Source organism: Trematosphaeria pertusa, assembly GCF_010094035.1.
Source record: "Trematosphaeria pertusa strain CBS 122368 unplaced genomic scaffold BU26scaffold_28, whole genome shotgun sequence".
In the NCBI taxonomy this organism is placed as follows: Eukaryota; Fungi; Ascomycota; class Dothideomycetes; order Pleosporales; family Trematosphaeriaceae; genus Trematosphaeria; species Trematosphaeria pertusa.
In genome coordinates this window covers 322,988-336,435 of record NW_022987239.1, presented here as the reverse complement: position 1 = coordinate 336,435, position 13,448 = coordinate 322,988, and the positions used below count along the sequence as shown (strand labels likewise).

General features: G+C 55.6%; 8 protein-coding genes across 8 annotated transcripts; 1 reads left to right on the top strand and 7 right to left on the bottom strand.

The window, feature by feature from the left end:
* Nucleotides 1-22: 22 nt before the first annotated feature.
* Nucleotides 23-982, bottom strand: BU26DRAFT_572628 (uncharacterized protein; the record flags this gene model as incomplete). Its single annotated transcript, XM_033834252.1, has 3 exons — nt 23-106; nt 186-663; nt 717-982. 3 exons carry the CDS (start codon nt 980-982, stop codon nt 23-25), a joined length of 828 nt encoding a protein of 275 aa, XP_033675698.1.
* Nucleotides 983-1,899: 917 nt separating this feature from the next.
* On the bottom strand, nt 1,900-2,393 carry BU26DRAFT_572627 (uncharacterized protein; the record flags this gene model as incomplete). Its single annotated transcript, XM_033834251.1, has 2 exons — nt 1,900-2,195; nt 2,282-2,393. The coding sequence occupies 2 exons, from the start codon at nt 2,391-2,393 to the stop codon at nt 1,900-1,902; spliced, it is 408 nt and encodes a 135-aa protein (XP_033675697.1).
* A 661-nt stretch (nt 2,394-3,054) lies between these two features.
* Nucleotides 3,055-4,275, bottom strand: BU26DRAFT_205610 (S-adenosyl-L-methionine-dependent methyltransferase). Its single transcript, XM_033820588.1, has 3 exons — nt 4,088-4,275; nt 3,909-4,032; nt 3,055-3,858 (listed from the first exon to the last, which is right to left on the bottom strand). Exons 1-3 carry the CDS (start codon nt 4,161-4,163, stop codon nt 3,090-3,092), a joined length of 969 nt encoding a protein of 322 aa, XP_033675696.1. The 5' UTR covers nt 4,164-4,275; the 3' UTR covers nt 3,055-3,089.
* A 1,689-nt stretch (nt 4,276-5,964) lies between these two features.
* Nucleotides 5,965-6,585, bottom strand: BU26DRAFT_525910 (uncharacterized protein). The gene has a single exon (XM_033830618.1). The coding sequence runs from the start codon at nt 6,400-6,402 to the stop codon at nt 6,064-6,066; it is 339 nt and encodes a 112-aa protein (XP_033675695.1). The 5' UTR covers nt 6,403-6,585; the 3' UTR covers nt 5,965-6,063.
* A 109-nt stretch (nt 6,586-6,694) lies between these two features.
* BU26DRAFT_470425 (P-loop containing nucleoside triphosphate hydrolase protein) lies at nt 6,695-9,353 on the bottom strand. The gene is made up of 5 exons (XM_033825342.1): nt 8,745-9,353; nt 8,423-8,691; nt 8,198-8,374; nt 7,282-8,148; nt 6,695-7,228 (listed from the first exon to the last, which is right to left on the bottom strand). The coding sequence occupies exons 1-5, from the start codon at nt 9,241-9,243 to the stop codon at nt 6,950-6,952; spliced, it is 2,091 nt and encodes a 696-aa protein (XP_033675694.1). The 5' UTR covers nt 9,244-9,353; the 3' UTR covers nt 6,695-6,949.
* Nucleotides 9,354-9,517: 164 nt separating this feature from the next.
* BU26DRAFT_535825 (uncharacterized protein) lies at nt 9,518-10,818 on the top strand (the record flags this gene model as incomplete). The annotated part of the gene is made up of 4 exons (XM_033831311.1): nt 9,518-9,698; nt 9,746-10,226; nt 10,276-10,492; nt 10,543-10,818. The coding sequence occupies 4 exons, from the start codon at nt 9,518-9,520 to the stop codon at nt 10,816-10,818; spliced, it is 1,155 nt and encodes a 384-aa protein (XP_033675693.1).
* A 341-nt stretch (nt 10,819-11,159) lies between these two features.
* BU26DRAFT_572622 (uncharacterized protein) lies at nt 11,160-11,579 on the bottom strand (the record flags this gene model as incomplete). The annotated part of the gene is made up of 1 exon (XM_033834250.1): nt 11,160-11,579. The coding sequence occupies one exon, from the start codon at nt 11,577-11,579 to the stop codon at nt 11,160-11,162; it is 420 nt and encodes a 139-aa protein (XP_033675692.1).
* A 174-nt stretch (nt 11,580-11,753) lies between these two features.
* On the bottom strand, nt 11,754-13,366 carry BU26DRAFT_205562 (alpha/beta-hydrolase). The gene is made up of 2 exons (XM_033820587.1): nt 12,058-13,366; nt 11,754-11,972 (listed from the first exon to the last, which is right to left on the bottom strand). Exons 1-2 carry the CDS (start codon nt 13,034-13,036, stop codon nt 11,854-11,856), a joined length of 1,098 nt encoding a protein of 365 aa, XP_033675691.1. The 5' UTR covers nt 13,037-13,366; the 3' UTR covers nt 11,754-11,853.
* Between the last annotated feature and the right edge of the window lie 82 nt (nt 13,367-13,448).

Here is a 13,448-nt window from a genome sequence, read left to right as displayed (position 1 = left end):
TCACCACACGTCACGTCATGCCTTAGTCCTCGTCCTCCCAGCGGACCAAGCCTGATGGAAGGGCCATACCGCGGTAGATGGGAGTCTCCGGCCTAGATATAATCTTCTGCACCGGGGTTGATTGATTGATTTCTCTCGTTTTAAGTCACCAACCTATAGAGGTTATGCCGACTACGCCTACGCACCGGGGTGTTGTCGTCTAGTCCGCCGTCCAAAGGGATCCAGATACGCTTCTTGAGATCGAGATCGGCGAGGATATCCTTGAGATCCTTCTTTCCACTGACCTTTCTATCGGCCCCGCCCACTGTGGCCAAAAGATTGATAGCGTACAGACCGTCAGAGCGAGTGGTTGCGAGGTTCGAGCGAAGGACGACGGGGATGCTCGTCTGCTTCCAGTCCTCTTTCTCAGCGCGATCGCTATACTCCAGGTATCCGAGTTGCATGCCCTTGAACTGATCTTTCTCGGCATCGTTGGCTAAGCCTAGAGTTAAGAAGGCACGGTCGAAGGAACCCGAGCCGTCGTCCTCGCCATCGGCTGGAGGAGCAGGAGCGAGCCAGTTGTCAGTGGGGTCCGTATTGAAGCGGAGTCGGTATCTGTACCTGCGGCCTTCATAGGGGACTGGAGTAGGGCTAGAGTTGTACGGATAGTACACCTCGTCCCAGCTGAATACTTTCTCGTCCTTCAGGCCGCGATGATAGATTGAGAGTCAATATACCACAGAGAAGGCGGCAGGGTCTTCTCGAGCTCTTTTAAGCAATTAGCAATTAATTGTTCCCACTTCTGGTACAACGTCTCAGCCGGCTCCACAAGATCCAGGCGAGAGCAAGCCCTTGAGGTGCTGATGCCTTCGATTTCCGCCGTGTCCTGGATAGGCTCGAACCGCATTTCACACCAAGTCTGGAAGTCCTCCCAACGAGGGTACCCGGCGAGTTGCAGCTTCTCGATAGCGTCTTCATATTCCTTTTGGCGGTAGCGGTCCATACGGTTGACGACAGGACTAAGGTGGCGGTCAATCTGGCGCTGAAAGTCCTCCCACTGCTCCCCAGATTGCGGAAGGGATTCGAAGTAAGAGCGGTCCCACCGCCAAGCCTCGCTGAGCAACGACTTCAGTGCCACTCGGTAGGCTTGCAAGCGGCTGGACAGCGCCGACAATATAAATCCGCGCCGGAAAGCATATTTCTGTGCAGGGGACAATGGAGCTCTTAGTGCAACTAGCCTATCGATCCGCTCGCGACAAGGCATATACCAATTCGCGGTAAGCCGATCTTCACGTGCTAGAAAAACATAAAACCAGGCTCATAATCTAATTATCCGTCAGACTTCAAGATGGCTTTTGATTATGTAAAGGAGGGCAAGAACGAGAAGGCCGCGGACCAAGACGAACCTCCCCACAGGAAGGCTCTCCAGGAATTCCAAAAGACCATGGCCCATGTAGTTACCGCAGCGCGTATGCAACTTACGGATCACATGGGATAATCCTCACACGAAATGCCAAATCACCCGCCGGTGGGAACGATTTCAAGATCTACGTGCGGCATTCCAAGATTATCCACAGCTGTTTCCTATGCGGAATGAGCGGCTCCACGCTGGAGCGAATAGGAATACCAGAGTTCACAGAGTGCCGCCGCTACGTTAGAGACCAGCGGGTTCCCATCATGGGCTGGATTCACGCCGTGAGCAACTGCGACGTTCCATCCAGCCGCGCGACTCTGAACATGAAATAGCACTACTCGCAAGCGCTCGATGAACGGATGGAGTACGTCTCGGACTGCCCGCGCTGCAGAGAAGTCCGACACATCCTCGCTCGCTAGCCGCACCACCGCAACCCATGAAAATATACTTCCGCGCACCTATAAAGCACAGCTCGATATCCCCATCCATCAACCCTCCCTCCTCCCCTAGTAAGCCCACGCCTTACCACTGCCCCCTGGACACCCGGGGGTCCCGTAAATGCCCCCAACAATCCACAAATTCACATCCACAACGTGCCACACGCCCAGCCCTCCCAGCGTAAGCATCTTGAACACCGCCAGCACCCAGTGCCGCGCGTACCACTGGTCCACGCCCAGCGGACCCAGCCAGAAGGCGAGAAGCGTCGCTATACGCTCCTGCTTGTAGCAGCGCTCTGTTTGCGGGTGCGCAGCCCAGCCGCCCCAGCTGCGGGCGGTGAGGGGTGTGGATGCTGCGGATGGTGCTACGGGGTGTTGTTGTTAGCGGGGCACAGGTAGGTGAGTGAGGTGGAGATGCAGGTTGCGGGTTGCGGGAATGTATTGTACCTACCGATGAAGAGGAAGAAGAGAGGGAAGATGACGAGGAGGGTTGCCTGGGCTATGATGAGGTAGCGCCAATGCCGGCGAAGCTCGCGGAGTGCGTTCCTGAGCAGCGTCCTCATTGCACTTATTCGGTGTTGGCGGAGTCTTTGTGTTGTTGGTCTCGGGGGGAGCTAGTTCGCGAGCGGGAGCGGAGGGGGGAGGATTATGTGAAGCAAGCTAGCTTAATCTTCTGCTACCGCTGGTGATGGTCAAAGGCTGAGGATGCTGATAGTCGGCGCTGGTGATGTTGAGGAGGTGAGGCAAGGGGAGTTTCTGGCAGGTTTAGAGTAGGCGATGAGTCGACTGTTCAATGCACGGGCCTAATATGGTGTTGGGTTGGGCTCCGTTTGACCAGAGCGGTGAATGCTTGAAGTTTACTTGACCCGCGCAAACGGCTAGGCTGCGCATTGATAGCCAAGGTTACAGGGCGCAGGTTACCGGCGCTCATGGGGCAAGTGGCATAGCCGCTCCGTAGGTGGGTGCCTGGGCTACTGTATTGATGTTCGACTATTTGAGGATTCCAGACTTTGAGGTGTGCCGGGAGCACTCTGTGACTCGGCATTTTAAGCCTCGGTCAGAAAGACAGAGTATGAGAGGTCGATTGCGGTACACAAAAATTCGTAAAAGCTGCATGCTAAGCAGGGGGTTGGGCCTAGCAGCGTCACCTAAGTACGAGTTCACTGGCTATGGTTCGGGGGTTAGATGAGGAGGCGCGACAGTCAGCGGCGTAAGATGAAAATACTCCCAAAAAATCAACGTCCCCAAAAGAAACATCCCTACACAAGCTCCACCTCAATAATCTTCTCCGGATTCCCCTCGCAGTCCCAAATCTTGCTGATCTGCAAGCCCACGCTCCCCAGCAGCTTTCTCCAATCGCTCTCCGTCCTCTCCTGCGCGGAGTGACACAACAGCATAAGCATGTCCACGCTCGTCGAGAACCATGACGCATTCGTATCCGGGATGACTATCTCATTGAGCAGGATCTTGCTGTGCCCCTTTTTCATAGCCGGGATGATGCTGGACAAGATCTTGCGACAGGATTCGTCAGGCCAATCATGCAGGATCATGTGGAGGTAGTAGACTTTGGCGTTCTTGATGGGCTGGGGCGTGAAGAAGTCGTAAGCTTGAGCTTCGATGTCCTGTGAAGGGAAGTCTGAGGGGAGGGTGTTGATAGTGGCGGGGAGTTCTTGGAGGACGAGTTTGCCGGGCATGTCGGGGAAGGCCTTGTGGAAGTCGATGATGTCGTGGCCGAAGCTGCCGCCGATGTCTATCATGAGGGTTGCGGAGGGATCGGTGGGGTGGTCGAAGATCTGCGGCACGTCGACGGATTGGAACCACTTCTTTCCCAGCGTCTTGAATTCCATGTGCGCCTTGAAGTCGTCGAGCTTTTCCTCCATGCCGGGCTGGCTGATCCATTCCCAATAGTGCAGGTCCGTGCCCATGCCGTACTTGAAGGGTGATGCGTCTTTGTCGGTGGGATTCTTGTAGCCTGTGTTTTTCATGTACTCTGGGAAGCGCGCATGGACATGGTTCATGAAGTCGTAGCTTCAGCGTGTCAGCATCCACTGCTTGTTCTTACAGTAGGGTTGGCGTACCAGTTCTTCGTCATTCCTCCTGCGATACGGGTCGCAAGGGCAGTGCTAATGCCGTTTGGTGCGTACTCATCCGGGCCTGTCTCGCTAACGAAGCCCGCTGTATACAGATGCTTCATCCAGCGCGCTATAAACTTCAGTGAGCCTTCTGTAAACTCCCCATAAACTGAGACAGCTCTTACACATGAGTTTTGGTTCGAGGCCTGTCATTTCGGCGAGTTTATCGGCGCTTTTAGGCGAACCATTGTCTGCTAGCATTGCTTTAAAGAGTCCGACATCGAATCCGATGCGGCAGATAGCCCATCGCGTTGGCTACCATGGTCAGTTGCGGACAAAAGTCGAGAAGCGTGTCGGACCCCGTGATAGAAGCAAAGGGGATTCATACCTCGAGCCAGTTCATCTTGGCGAGCACTTCGAACGGCGGCTCTAGCTCGGCGACAAGATTTCGTGCAGCCTCTAGAAGCGCCTTGCGCGAGGCCTCATTGTCTCCTTCCTTCAGCAGGCTGTCGCCTTTGGCATTGACATTCTTCAGCAACGAAGCAATCTCACTGGATTTGGAAGCCATGTGCGCTAGTAGAAGAATCGGTCGGGGTGGAGAATAGACAGGGTGCGATTTAGTCCTAGTAGCAGGGGAAGATATATGTTTTGGGCTGATAAGGCGTCCTTCAGCTCACCGGTGAAGTAGGTGGTGTTGCTGGCCTAAAGTAAGCTGCAGTATGGTAGCCAATTACACGCCAAGCATTCGACACAGACTAGATCGGACTGGATTAGCGACGTTGCATGGCATGCAGGACGATTGAGTGATACAAACCTGTCCCTGCTCAGTCCAAAAATGGGATCCACTACTAGCCTTCGTTCTGTTTCAACGATCAGCACGATTTGCTAAGAGCTGCAGGCGCACGTCATCTTACATGCCCGGACGTCGATCCGTCAAAGAGTACCCCACAACGCAACCACGATACTAAATAAAGCTCATAGCCTCACTCCAAAGACTCTCGTGCGAAGACTCCCACCAGACGTAAAGCACCGGACCGGCCCAGTAGTCGCGCCACGCCTCACCCGTTCCTCCACGCACATCACACTCGGATCGTTGCTCGCGCACGACAGCACATCGCAATACTGCCAACAGAACGCGTCCTCGGTGTTGATATCAGGACTGACGTACGTGTATGCTTTGAAAACGCCGCTGACGGTACAGCAATGGCCGAGAATGTTGGTCTCTTACTGGCCGAGGCCGAGAGCGATGGCGTTGTTGGTAGTAGGAGGGCGCTGTGGGATCGCGGGGCGTGCTGCGGGAGATGTGGTAATATTCGTGATGCGGCCAGAGATGGTACTGTGATTGCGAAATCTGTCGAGACTGCTTGAGTGTTGTCCGAAGCCCAGCTGCCAGCATTGAAGGAATCTTGATCGAAAGCCGGAGAAAGATAGCAAAACCAATGGCTCGAGAAGGGCGGAGTCAGTATACCTAGACGGAGAGATAGTTTGGGTGAAGGAAAAGGTTACAAACGGAAAGCGCAACGCCTAGCGCGAAGACCTGGTCCCGGGCCGCATGATATATCCCGAGGTCAAGGTGAAGCAGATCCCAAAACCCGCTGCCGATATGACAAGGAAGAGATAGAAACGAGACATCAATCCTCGGTACAACCCAATCCAGACACCCATTAGACACGATCAGCTTCGGAAAGGCAACATAAAAAGAAAGAGAGCTAGAACTCCTTTCACACCTTCACTTCCCCCTCAGCAATACACACCCCAACAGAATCTCTGCTTTACTGAGTGAGAATAGCACGGCGCTTAGAAATCTGTTAGACGGCATTGAGACCATCCGAACCGGGCCATGGTCGACGTATCTTGCGTTGAAGCGGTCAAAGAGAGTAAGTATCAGATAGCTGGGTCGAATTCGACATATCCTCCGCCGTGATAGTAATCCAGCTCGTATGTAACTCGATACGCGGGCTCTCTGCTCCCACTCCAGCTACTACACTTCTTTTAGTGATCAGCAGTGCCACGGAGAAAAGCAAGAAGTATAGATGGTGACTAACAAAGCCAAACAAACTCCCTCTTACACCTCTCCCCTCTCCACCCAAAACCCTCAGAAACATCCACCTCACCGCCCAGTCCCCCATCCCATCCAACACCTCCCTAACCTCCCAACCCCCTAAGCATACCTAACCCGACTAACACTCCTCCTCCTATCCTCAACAAAGCTCCCCCTACTCCCCCTCGCCCCGCCATCCCTCAGCACACTCCTACTCCTACTCCTCCTCGGCTCCTCCACCCACTCGATCTCCCTCGGCCTCTCGCGCCGATACTCCACCACTCTGGGCGCAGAGTCGCTAAAGCTAGTAGTAGACGAGCGGCGGTACGAGTGCGTGGATCCACGGGGTAGGCGCACGACGCCGGGTGGCGGATGGGCGGAGAAGCGCGAGCGGTGCGGTGGTGGGTCGAGGACGCCGGGCTCGTGGCGGTAGGTGGGTTTTGTGGTGACGAGGCACATTTCTTGGGGTAGGGCTTTGGTTATTTTGGTGGGGGTAGGGGATTGGGGTTGCTGGGGTGGTGGTGGGGAGATGCGCTGTGGGAGGCTGATTGGCTGGCGGAGGGTTCGTCAATTGGTTACGAAGCGAATGGCTATATGGAGCGATAGGTCTGATGTGAGATCTTCGCGGGGATAGAGAGATGTTAGAAGCAAAGATGAGCGAGGGGTGAAGGATGGCGGAATGCCGGTGGTGTTGTGCAACCTTGGAAGTTCCGACGGTTCGGGATGACGTAGCCGGCTGTATGCCAAGGAGCCCGGCTTCCGCGGTTCGCATCCTCCCGGCGACCTTTTCGCCCCTTGTTGTGAAGAGCTTGAGATATCATTATCCGCGCTACAATTAGTACAAAAATCGAGATGTTTCCTGATGATGCCTCAATCAATGGGAGAAAGTGAGCCTTCTATAATGCCGCGAGGCCACCAGAGACCTGCATCTACCACTACCTTGAAGCCATTTCCGTCCGTAACAGATCTAAAGAGACCTCCAGTCATTGTAAAATCGGCTGACGTGCTACCTCGCGTCTCCGGCCACCTCCTTCTCTTCCTCGGCGTCAGCGAAAAGCGTCTCCTGAGCACTCCAGAGCTCAGAGTACAAGCCTGCTCTGTCCACCAACTGCTCATGCGTGCCGCTTTCGGCTACGCTGCCTCCCTTCAATACAATGATGAGGTCCGAGTCGTAAATGGTACGTAGCCGATGCGCGATGAAGACGGAGGTTCGCTTCCTCTCCTTTATGATGGAGTTGATGTGGGAGAGCAGGGATTGTTCGGTATGTGTGTCCAATGCGGAGGTCTGGGCATCCTTATCAGTATATATAAAAAAGAACGGATGTCTAGGGGACTTACAGCTTCATCGAAGAAAAGAAGAGGTGGGTCTTTTAGAATGAGACGGGAGATAGCCAAACGTTGCTTCTCTCCCCCTGATATCATCATGCCACGTTCTCCCACCATGGTCAGGTACCCATCTGGGAAATGGTTGATAGTTTCATGGATATTCGCTCGCTTGGCTGCTTCGATGACCTGGTCATGCGACGCTTCAAGATTACCGTATCTGATGTTATGCCCGATCGTGTCGTTGAAGAGAGGGGTATCTTGAGGCACCACCCCTATGGCTTTGCGCAGGCTTTCTAGACTCACGTCTCGAATGTCCTGGCCGTCAATCAGAATGCGGCCTTCTTGCGTATCGTAGTATCGGAACAGGAGTCGGAGAATGGTAGACTTTCCGCAGCCACTAGGCCCAACGATGGCGACCTTTTTGCCGGCGGGGATGGTGAGGTTGAGGTTTTTGAAAATGGGGCGATTAGGGCGGTAGCCAAACGTGACGTTTTCGAACTTGATCTCGCCGGAAGACAACAGCAGCGGCTTAGCATCCGGCTTGTCCTTAACCGCAACATTGACCTTCTGCAGGTTGAACAGAGTCTCCATGTCAAGCAGACTCTGCCTCAGCTCACGGTAAACGGAACCAAGGAAGTTCAGGGGCACCGAAAGCTGGAAGACCAGCTGGTTCACCATGACGAGGTCCCCGACAGTTAGCTGTCCTTCTGCAACGCCGCTGGCTGCAAGATACATCATTGCCGTCAGCGCGCTAGAGAAGATGATGTTCTGACCCGAATTCAGCAAGGCTAGGGACGTAGCGACTTTGATAGAGGCCTTCTCGTAAGCCTGCAGCGCCTTGTCGTATCGGCCGACTTCGTATTTTTCATTATTGAAGTACTGAGGTATGGTAAGCTACGACCTATCAAAGATGCCAGGAGGTGGATACCTTGACAGCCTCGTAGTTGATGAGGGAGTCAACTGCGACAGTTGCGGCTTTGTTATCAGCAGCATTGGCCTGCTTCCGGAACTTGGTCCGCCATGATGTGGTCAGGATAGTGAAGGCTGAGTATGCAGCCATTGTAACGCCGGTGATTAGGGCGAATTTAGCTCCGTATTGGTAGGTCTGGAACAATAAGCCTCATTTTGCGACTGATTCAGGGGGCATGCATACCAGGATACCGCAGACCAACGATATCTCCAAGGCGGTTGGCAATATGTGGAAGACCATGGATGTGAGCAAGAAGCTTATGCCCTTCGTTCCTCGATCGATGGCTCTCGTTAAACCACCAGTCTGGCGGGACAGATGGAAGCTGAGGTCGAGCTTCAACAGATGCTCGTAGACGCTACAAGCGACTCTCCTGATGGCCTTCTGGGCGACACTGGCAAAGACGGCGTTGCGCAGTTCTTGGAAAAGGGTAGCACCGATACGGGTTGCGCCATCTACGCCTTTCAGTCACACCGGCATGTGTTGTGCAGGGTCCGCTGAAGCTTACAGGCCACTATCATGGATCCGGCCACTGTCCACGCCGTCCCACCCACGGCCATGAAGTCGATGTTCATGGAGTCGACTATGCTCTTGAAGTAGAAGGGAACTTGCACATTGAGCAGCTTTGCGCCGACAAGCAGCCCCACGCTCAAGCCCACCCTGAACCTCGTTCCCAGATTGTCCTTTGGCCACAGATACCTCGACATCTCTTTCATGATAGCCCAGTCGGCCTTGCGCTGGTCCTTGGTAGAGACCACCTGCTCCGTCAGCATATCCGGTCTCGCCGGCTGCGCTGCCCTTGTCTTCTGGACCGCATCTTTGGTTCCGGGGGCTGGCCGATGATGGGTGTGGGCGTGGGGTGGCGGACGATGCGTAGGCCGGTGACCGTGGGCGTCTTTTCTGTGGAGCGGGCTGGAGGTGAAGACTCGTGTCGCGTAGTATAGAGGTTGAGGTTGCCAGCTTCGGAGGCCTGGCCGGCAGGCACGGGCAAGCGGGGGGATTAGCATGGCGACCCTCACATGTTCAGGCGCGAGAAGCTGCAGGAAGTACAATTGGAGCTCTGCGGAGCTTAAAAGGGGACGCGCGGATTTATAGAAGGGCGTGAGGCTGAGGAGGAATTGAGCGGCGAGCTCAGCGTCGTGGGGTGCTCACCTATCGCGTCAGAGTTTGGCCTGTTTGCACCCGATAGGGCTGAACGCCGGCTTGCATCACCGCGAATCTCCCGCAAGTCTGCGCCAGGCACAACCGCACTCTGATGAACGCCCATCCGTAGGCACAGCCATGCTCCGTCCGGCTGCCTCGCCCTGGAGGTGCCTCGCCCGTCGCACATCCGCCGGCCTCGTGCGGCGGACGCCAATTGCGGCCCGATGCATTAACATCACGGCAACGAATGTCTCCACCGAGCCGGTGCTGGACCAGCAGGCGGATGTGAGCCCCTCGGCGACGCCAATTCCTTCTCCAGGTGCACTTTCTTGCTCAATTGATACGAATGGAAGCTTACAGGCCCAGATGCGCGCTTCGAAGTCGTCGGCTCGCCCTTCTCCCTCCTCTCCGTCTCCCTCGCCGCCTCGCAGAACCTCTATACCCGCCGCGGGACATTAGTCGGCCTCAGCGGCAAGGCCGAAAGCACACTCTCGACTCTTTCCTTCCTCGAGCCGTTCCGACGCGCGCCCGTCGGCATCCCGTTCCTCTACCAGAAGGTGTCCTCTACAGGCCCCGTCACGGCTCTCATATCCACCAAATCGCCCATATCTTCAATCGTTACTGTGCATCTGGATGGAAGGCAGGACTGGATCATAGCGCAGCGGCAAGCGCTTCTTGCATGGTCAGGACAGACGCTGTCTCTCAAGCCACAGTATAATGTCAAGCTTGGAGTAGCGAACTGGGGCAACACCTATGTCACCGGACGGGGGCTGCTCGCGCTGGTGGGCAGCGGGCAGATATATCAGGTCCAACTGAAGGCTGGCGAGAGCTATATTGCGCATCCAAGGTATGCATTCTACCTTCGTCGTTTCAATCCAAAAGCTCACACGCAGCAGCAATGTCGTAGCATACACTACCTCCTCCACTCCACCTCTCCCCTTCCGCTTCAAATCTTCCAATCTCCGGTTCCAAGTCCCAGATCTCGGTTTCGGGTCCTTAGTCCAGAACGTCAAGTTCTTCAGGGTCATGAGCCAAACGGCGACATGGAGAACACTAGCCACAATATACCACACCGTGAAGACGTGGCTCCGGAGATCAATATGGGGCGATAGAGTAAGTCCAGACCCATCTTCCTCAATACTCTCGACTAACCGCACCGTCAGCTCTTCCTCCGCTTCGAGGGCCCAACAACTATGCTCCTCCAGTCCCGCGCGTCCCGCATCAGCGACGTCCTCACGCTCAAGGACGTCAACGAAATAGCCGAGAGTCCGCCTGGCGCCGTCCAAGACGCAGTGACGAGGAAGATCAAGGAAGAGATCAAGGAAATCTCGGCAGGCACCCCGACACAGACACGCCTTGCATCGCAGGATGCAGATGGCACCACAGTCCGGTACGCCACCATCCGGCACGGAAAAGCCGAGTTCGAGAAGCCGTCATGAGCAAGGCTGCTCTAGGACATGATGAAGGGCCTTTGTAGCATATGTACGTCTATGTATTCACCTGTATGAAAATGAAACCCCAACGAGCGGGCGAGCGACCTTTCCTCTGTCCTCTAGTCTTCAGCAAATATCTACCGTCGTGCGTGCTTCTACGCATTCAAATTCCTTCTACCCCACGGCATCGCCGTCCAGAATCGTCTCCGTCACTCACAGTGATACCTCCTTCCTTCCTCCAATCCTCGACCGCCCTATCCAGCCTTCCTCTAAACGCTACCCACGCACCGCCATCCCCTCCGCGACAGCGCTACCCGCCCACGCCTTACCACCTTACTTCGTTGCACCTACTCCTCCTCCACCCTCTTCACCTCCTCCTCCCCCTCCTCTCTCCCCCTCTTCTCCGCAACCCCACCAAAAGCAGAAGCGCCCCCCTTTGCCGCTTTGCCCTCGCTCGCCCGTGCGCTCCTCGCTTTGGATTTAGATTTCCCTTTCCCTTTCCCTTTCGCCCTCGTAAACCGCACACTTCCAGTCTTGCGTCTCCGCTTGCGCTGGCGCTGACGCGCTTGCTGGTATGCGGCGGAGGCGGGGGCGAGGGTTTTGGACCAGGTTGGTTTGGGTTTGGCTTGCGGGTGTGGTTTTTTGGAGGCCGAAGTGCTGCTGCTGGGCGGGGGGTGTGGGGTTATAGGGCGGTTGGGGCGGGGGCGGAGGCGGGCGGTCCAGGGGTTTGGGTTTGGGTTTGGAGGTGAGGGGGATGATGTTGGCATCGTGGTGGTGTTGGTGGTGGAGGGGCGGGAGTGGCGGTGTTGGGTTGACAAATGGAGGAGGGAGGTTTAGATAGAAGGGTAGCGTTTTGAAGAAGACGTGGTCGGAGGGAGCGGGGGTTTGTTCCTGCTGGCTTTGTTCTAGTAGTTTGAAGAGGCGTTTCTTTGAGGAGAAACCGGTTTACTCTGACGTTCATTGAGAAGGGTATCTCGATCGAATCCGAAAACGCCAGCAAAATAACCACGCCAGACAGATAGCTAGTAGCATCGTCTACACTCAATCGACTCTCTTCCCAACATCAAAGTCAAAGCCATACTTCCGATGCACCCTCTTGATAAACGCCACACTGGTCTCAAACGCCTCCATCCTTTCCTTCTCTAGCACGAACTTCGGCACTGTTCATCAGATTAGCTCAGTCCAGTCCAACTCCCCTTTCTAACACCACCACCACCAACATCAAGAAATGAAATAAACACTCACACTCCAACCACCCATGAAACCCGCGCTCCCAAACCCTCATCTCCACCCCCTCCCCCTCCCCCTCCGCCCTAACCCTCTCCACAAACCTCACCTGCTCATCCAGCAAAATATCCACGCCCGCAGCCACAAACAGCACATCCCGCGGCAACATCTCCCTACCCGCAAGAAAGCTATTCAAGCGCGCATCGTCCCAGGCGCGCTGGCGCGTCGGGCCCCCGGCGTAGGCGTCATACAGCGGCATGAGGAAAGAAAGCGGATCGCGGGTGGGGAAGTTGGGCGGGCGTGGTTTTTCTTCGGGCGGGAGGCGGAAGTCAACGGGGGCGCAGAAGGCGAGGAGTCCTTTCGCTGTTGCCGTGTACGTGAGCGTGGTAGGCGGGGACGATACAGAGCGGCGATGGAGCAGATACTGGGCCACGCTGAGCGCGAGGTTTGCGCCAACAGAAGCGCCGCCGACGGTGAGCAGGTTTGGATCAGCGTTGAGTTCCGCAGCAGCGTGGTCCAGGACCCAGGACACTACATCGTCGACGTCGTCGTGCGCGGCGGGGAACACGTGGCGCGGCGCGACGCGGTAGCTGCAACTTACGACCACCGCGCCCGTGTTGTCGCTCAGATATGCGCACCATCTTGCGCCTTGCTCGGGGGAGCCGCCGATGAAGGCGCCGCCGTGGAGGTCGATGTGGAGGGGTCTTGGCTTGTCCTCCTCCTCCTTCTCCTTCTTTTGCTTTCGGGGTTTGGAAACGGGCGGCTGGAAGAGCAGGCAGCGCTGGGTGCCGCTGCGGGTTGGGATGTAGAGTACGGAGTAGCGGTTGTTGAAGAGCCAGTAGGGGGCTGTGAGGAGGGCGGCGAGGAGGTTGATGGGTTGCAGGAGGAGGAGGCGCCAGCGTTGGGAGAAGGGGAGGGTGGAGAATATGGCATCGTAGCTGGGCTGAAAGAGTCGAGGGAGGATGGAGAGTTTGGCGGAGAGATAGCTGAGGGCCATGGTGTGGAGATTCTGGAGTGTTTGCAATTATTTGCTTTGGAGAGCTGGCCTGCTCGGCGGTTCCCTTCCAGGCGACGATAAGGGATTACCTGATACCGGTATGGAGTAACTCAACAGTGAAATGGTGGAAAGTTCGCGGCGGTTTCTTCAAGCTCGAGGTCCCCGGAGGATGGAGAGGTTACATGCATAGAAGACGTTAATGTGAAATACAAGCACAACAGCTTTATATAAACGAAAAGGGAGGTTGCCACGGACAGGCCGAGCCCGCTTTTGTTAGGGCAAGAAATGAGCAAGAAGTATCTGAGAAGAAGAGGAGAAGAGACATGAGAGGGATATTATCCTACCGCTGCGGATGATGTTTGCTGTAGGTCGGGCTGCGATGCGAAATACGAAGCCTAGAGGTCGGTAGTCG

Bases quoted from the DNA above. Each gene is read 5' to 3' on its own strand.
- BU26DRAFT_205610 (XM_033820588.1), bottom strand. From the start codon at position 4,163: ATGCTAGCAGACAATGGTTCGCCTAAAAGCGCCGATAAACTCGCCGAA. The intron at 4,033-4,087 runs GTAAGAGCTGTC...TGAAGTTTATAG, and splicing joins CCTCGAACCAAAACTCATGT to CGCGCTGGATGAAGCATCTG. The intron at 3,859-3,908 runs GTACGCCAACCC...GACACGCTGAAG, and splicing joins GGAGGAATGACGAAGAACTG to CTACGACTTCATGAACCATG.
- BU26DRAFT_525910 (XM_033830618.1), bottom strand. From the start codon at position 6,402: ATGTGCCTCGTCACCACAAAACCCACCTACCGCCACGAGCCCGGCGTC.
- BU26DRAFT_470425 (XM_033825342.1), bottom strand. From the start codon at position 9,243: ATGCTAATCCCCCCGCTTGCCCGTGCCTGCCGGCCAGGCCTCCGAAGC. The intron at 8,375-8,422 runs GTATGCATGCCC...TTATTGTTCCAG, and splicing joins CGTTGGTCTGCGGTATCCTG to ACCTACCAATACGGAGCTAA. The intron at 7,229-7,281 runs GTAAGTCCCCTA...AAGGATGCCCAG, and splicing joins TTCTTTTCTTCGATGAAGCT to ACCTCCGCATTGGACACACA.
- BU26DRAFT_205562 (XM_033820587.1), bottom strand. From the start codon at position 13,036: ATGGCCCTCAGCTATCTCTCCGCCAAACTCTCCATCCTCCCTCGACTC. The intron at 11,973-12,057 runs GTGAGTGTTTAT...TCTGATGAACAG, and splicing joins GTTTCATGGGTGGTTGGAGT to TGCCGAAGTTCGTGCTAGAG.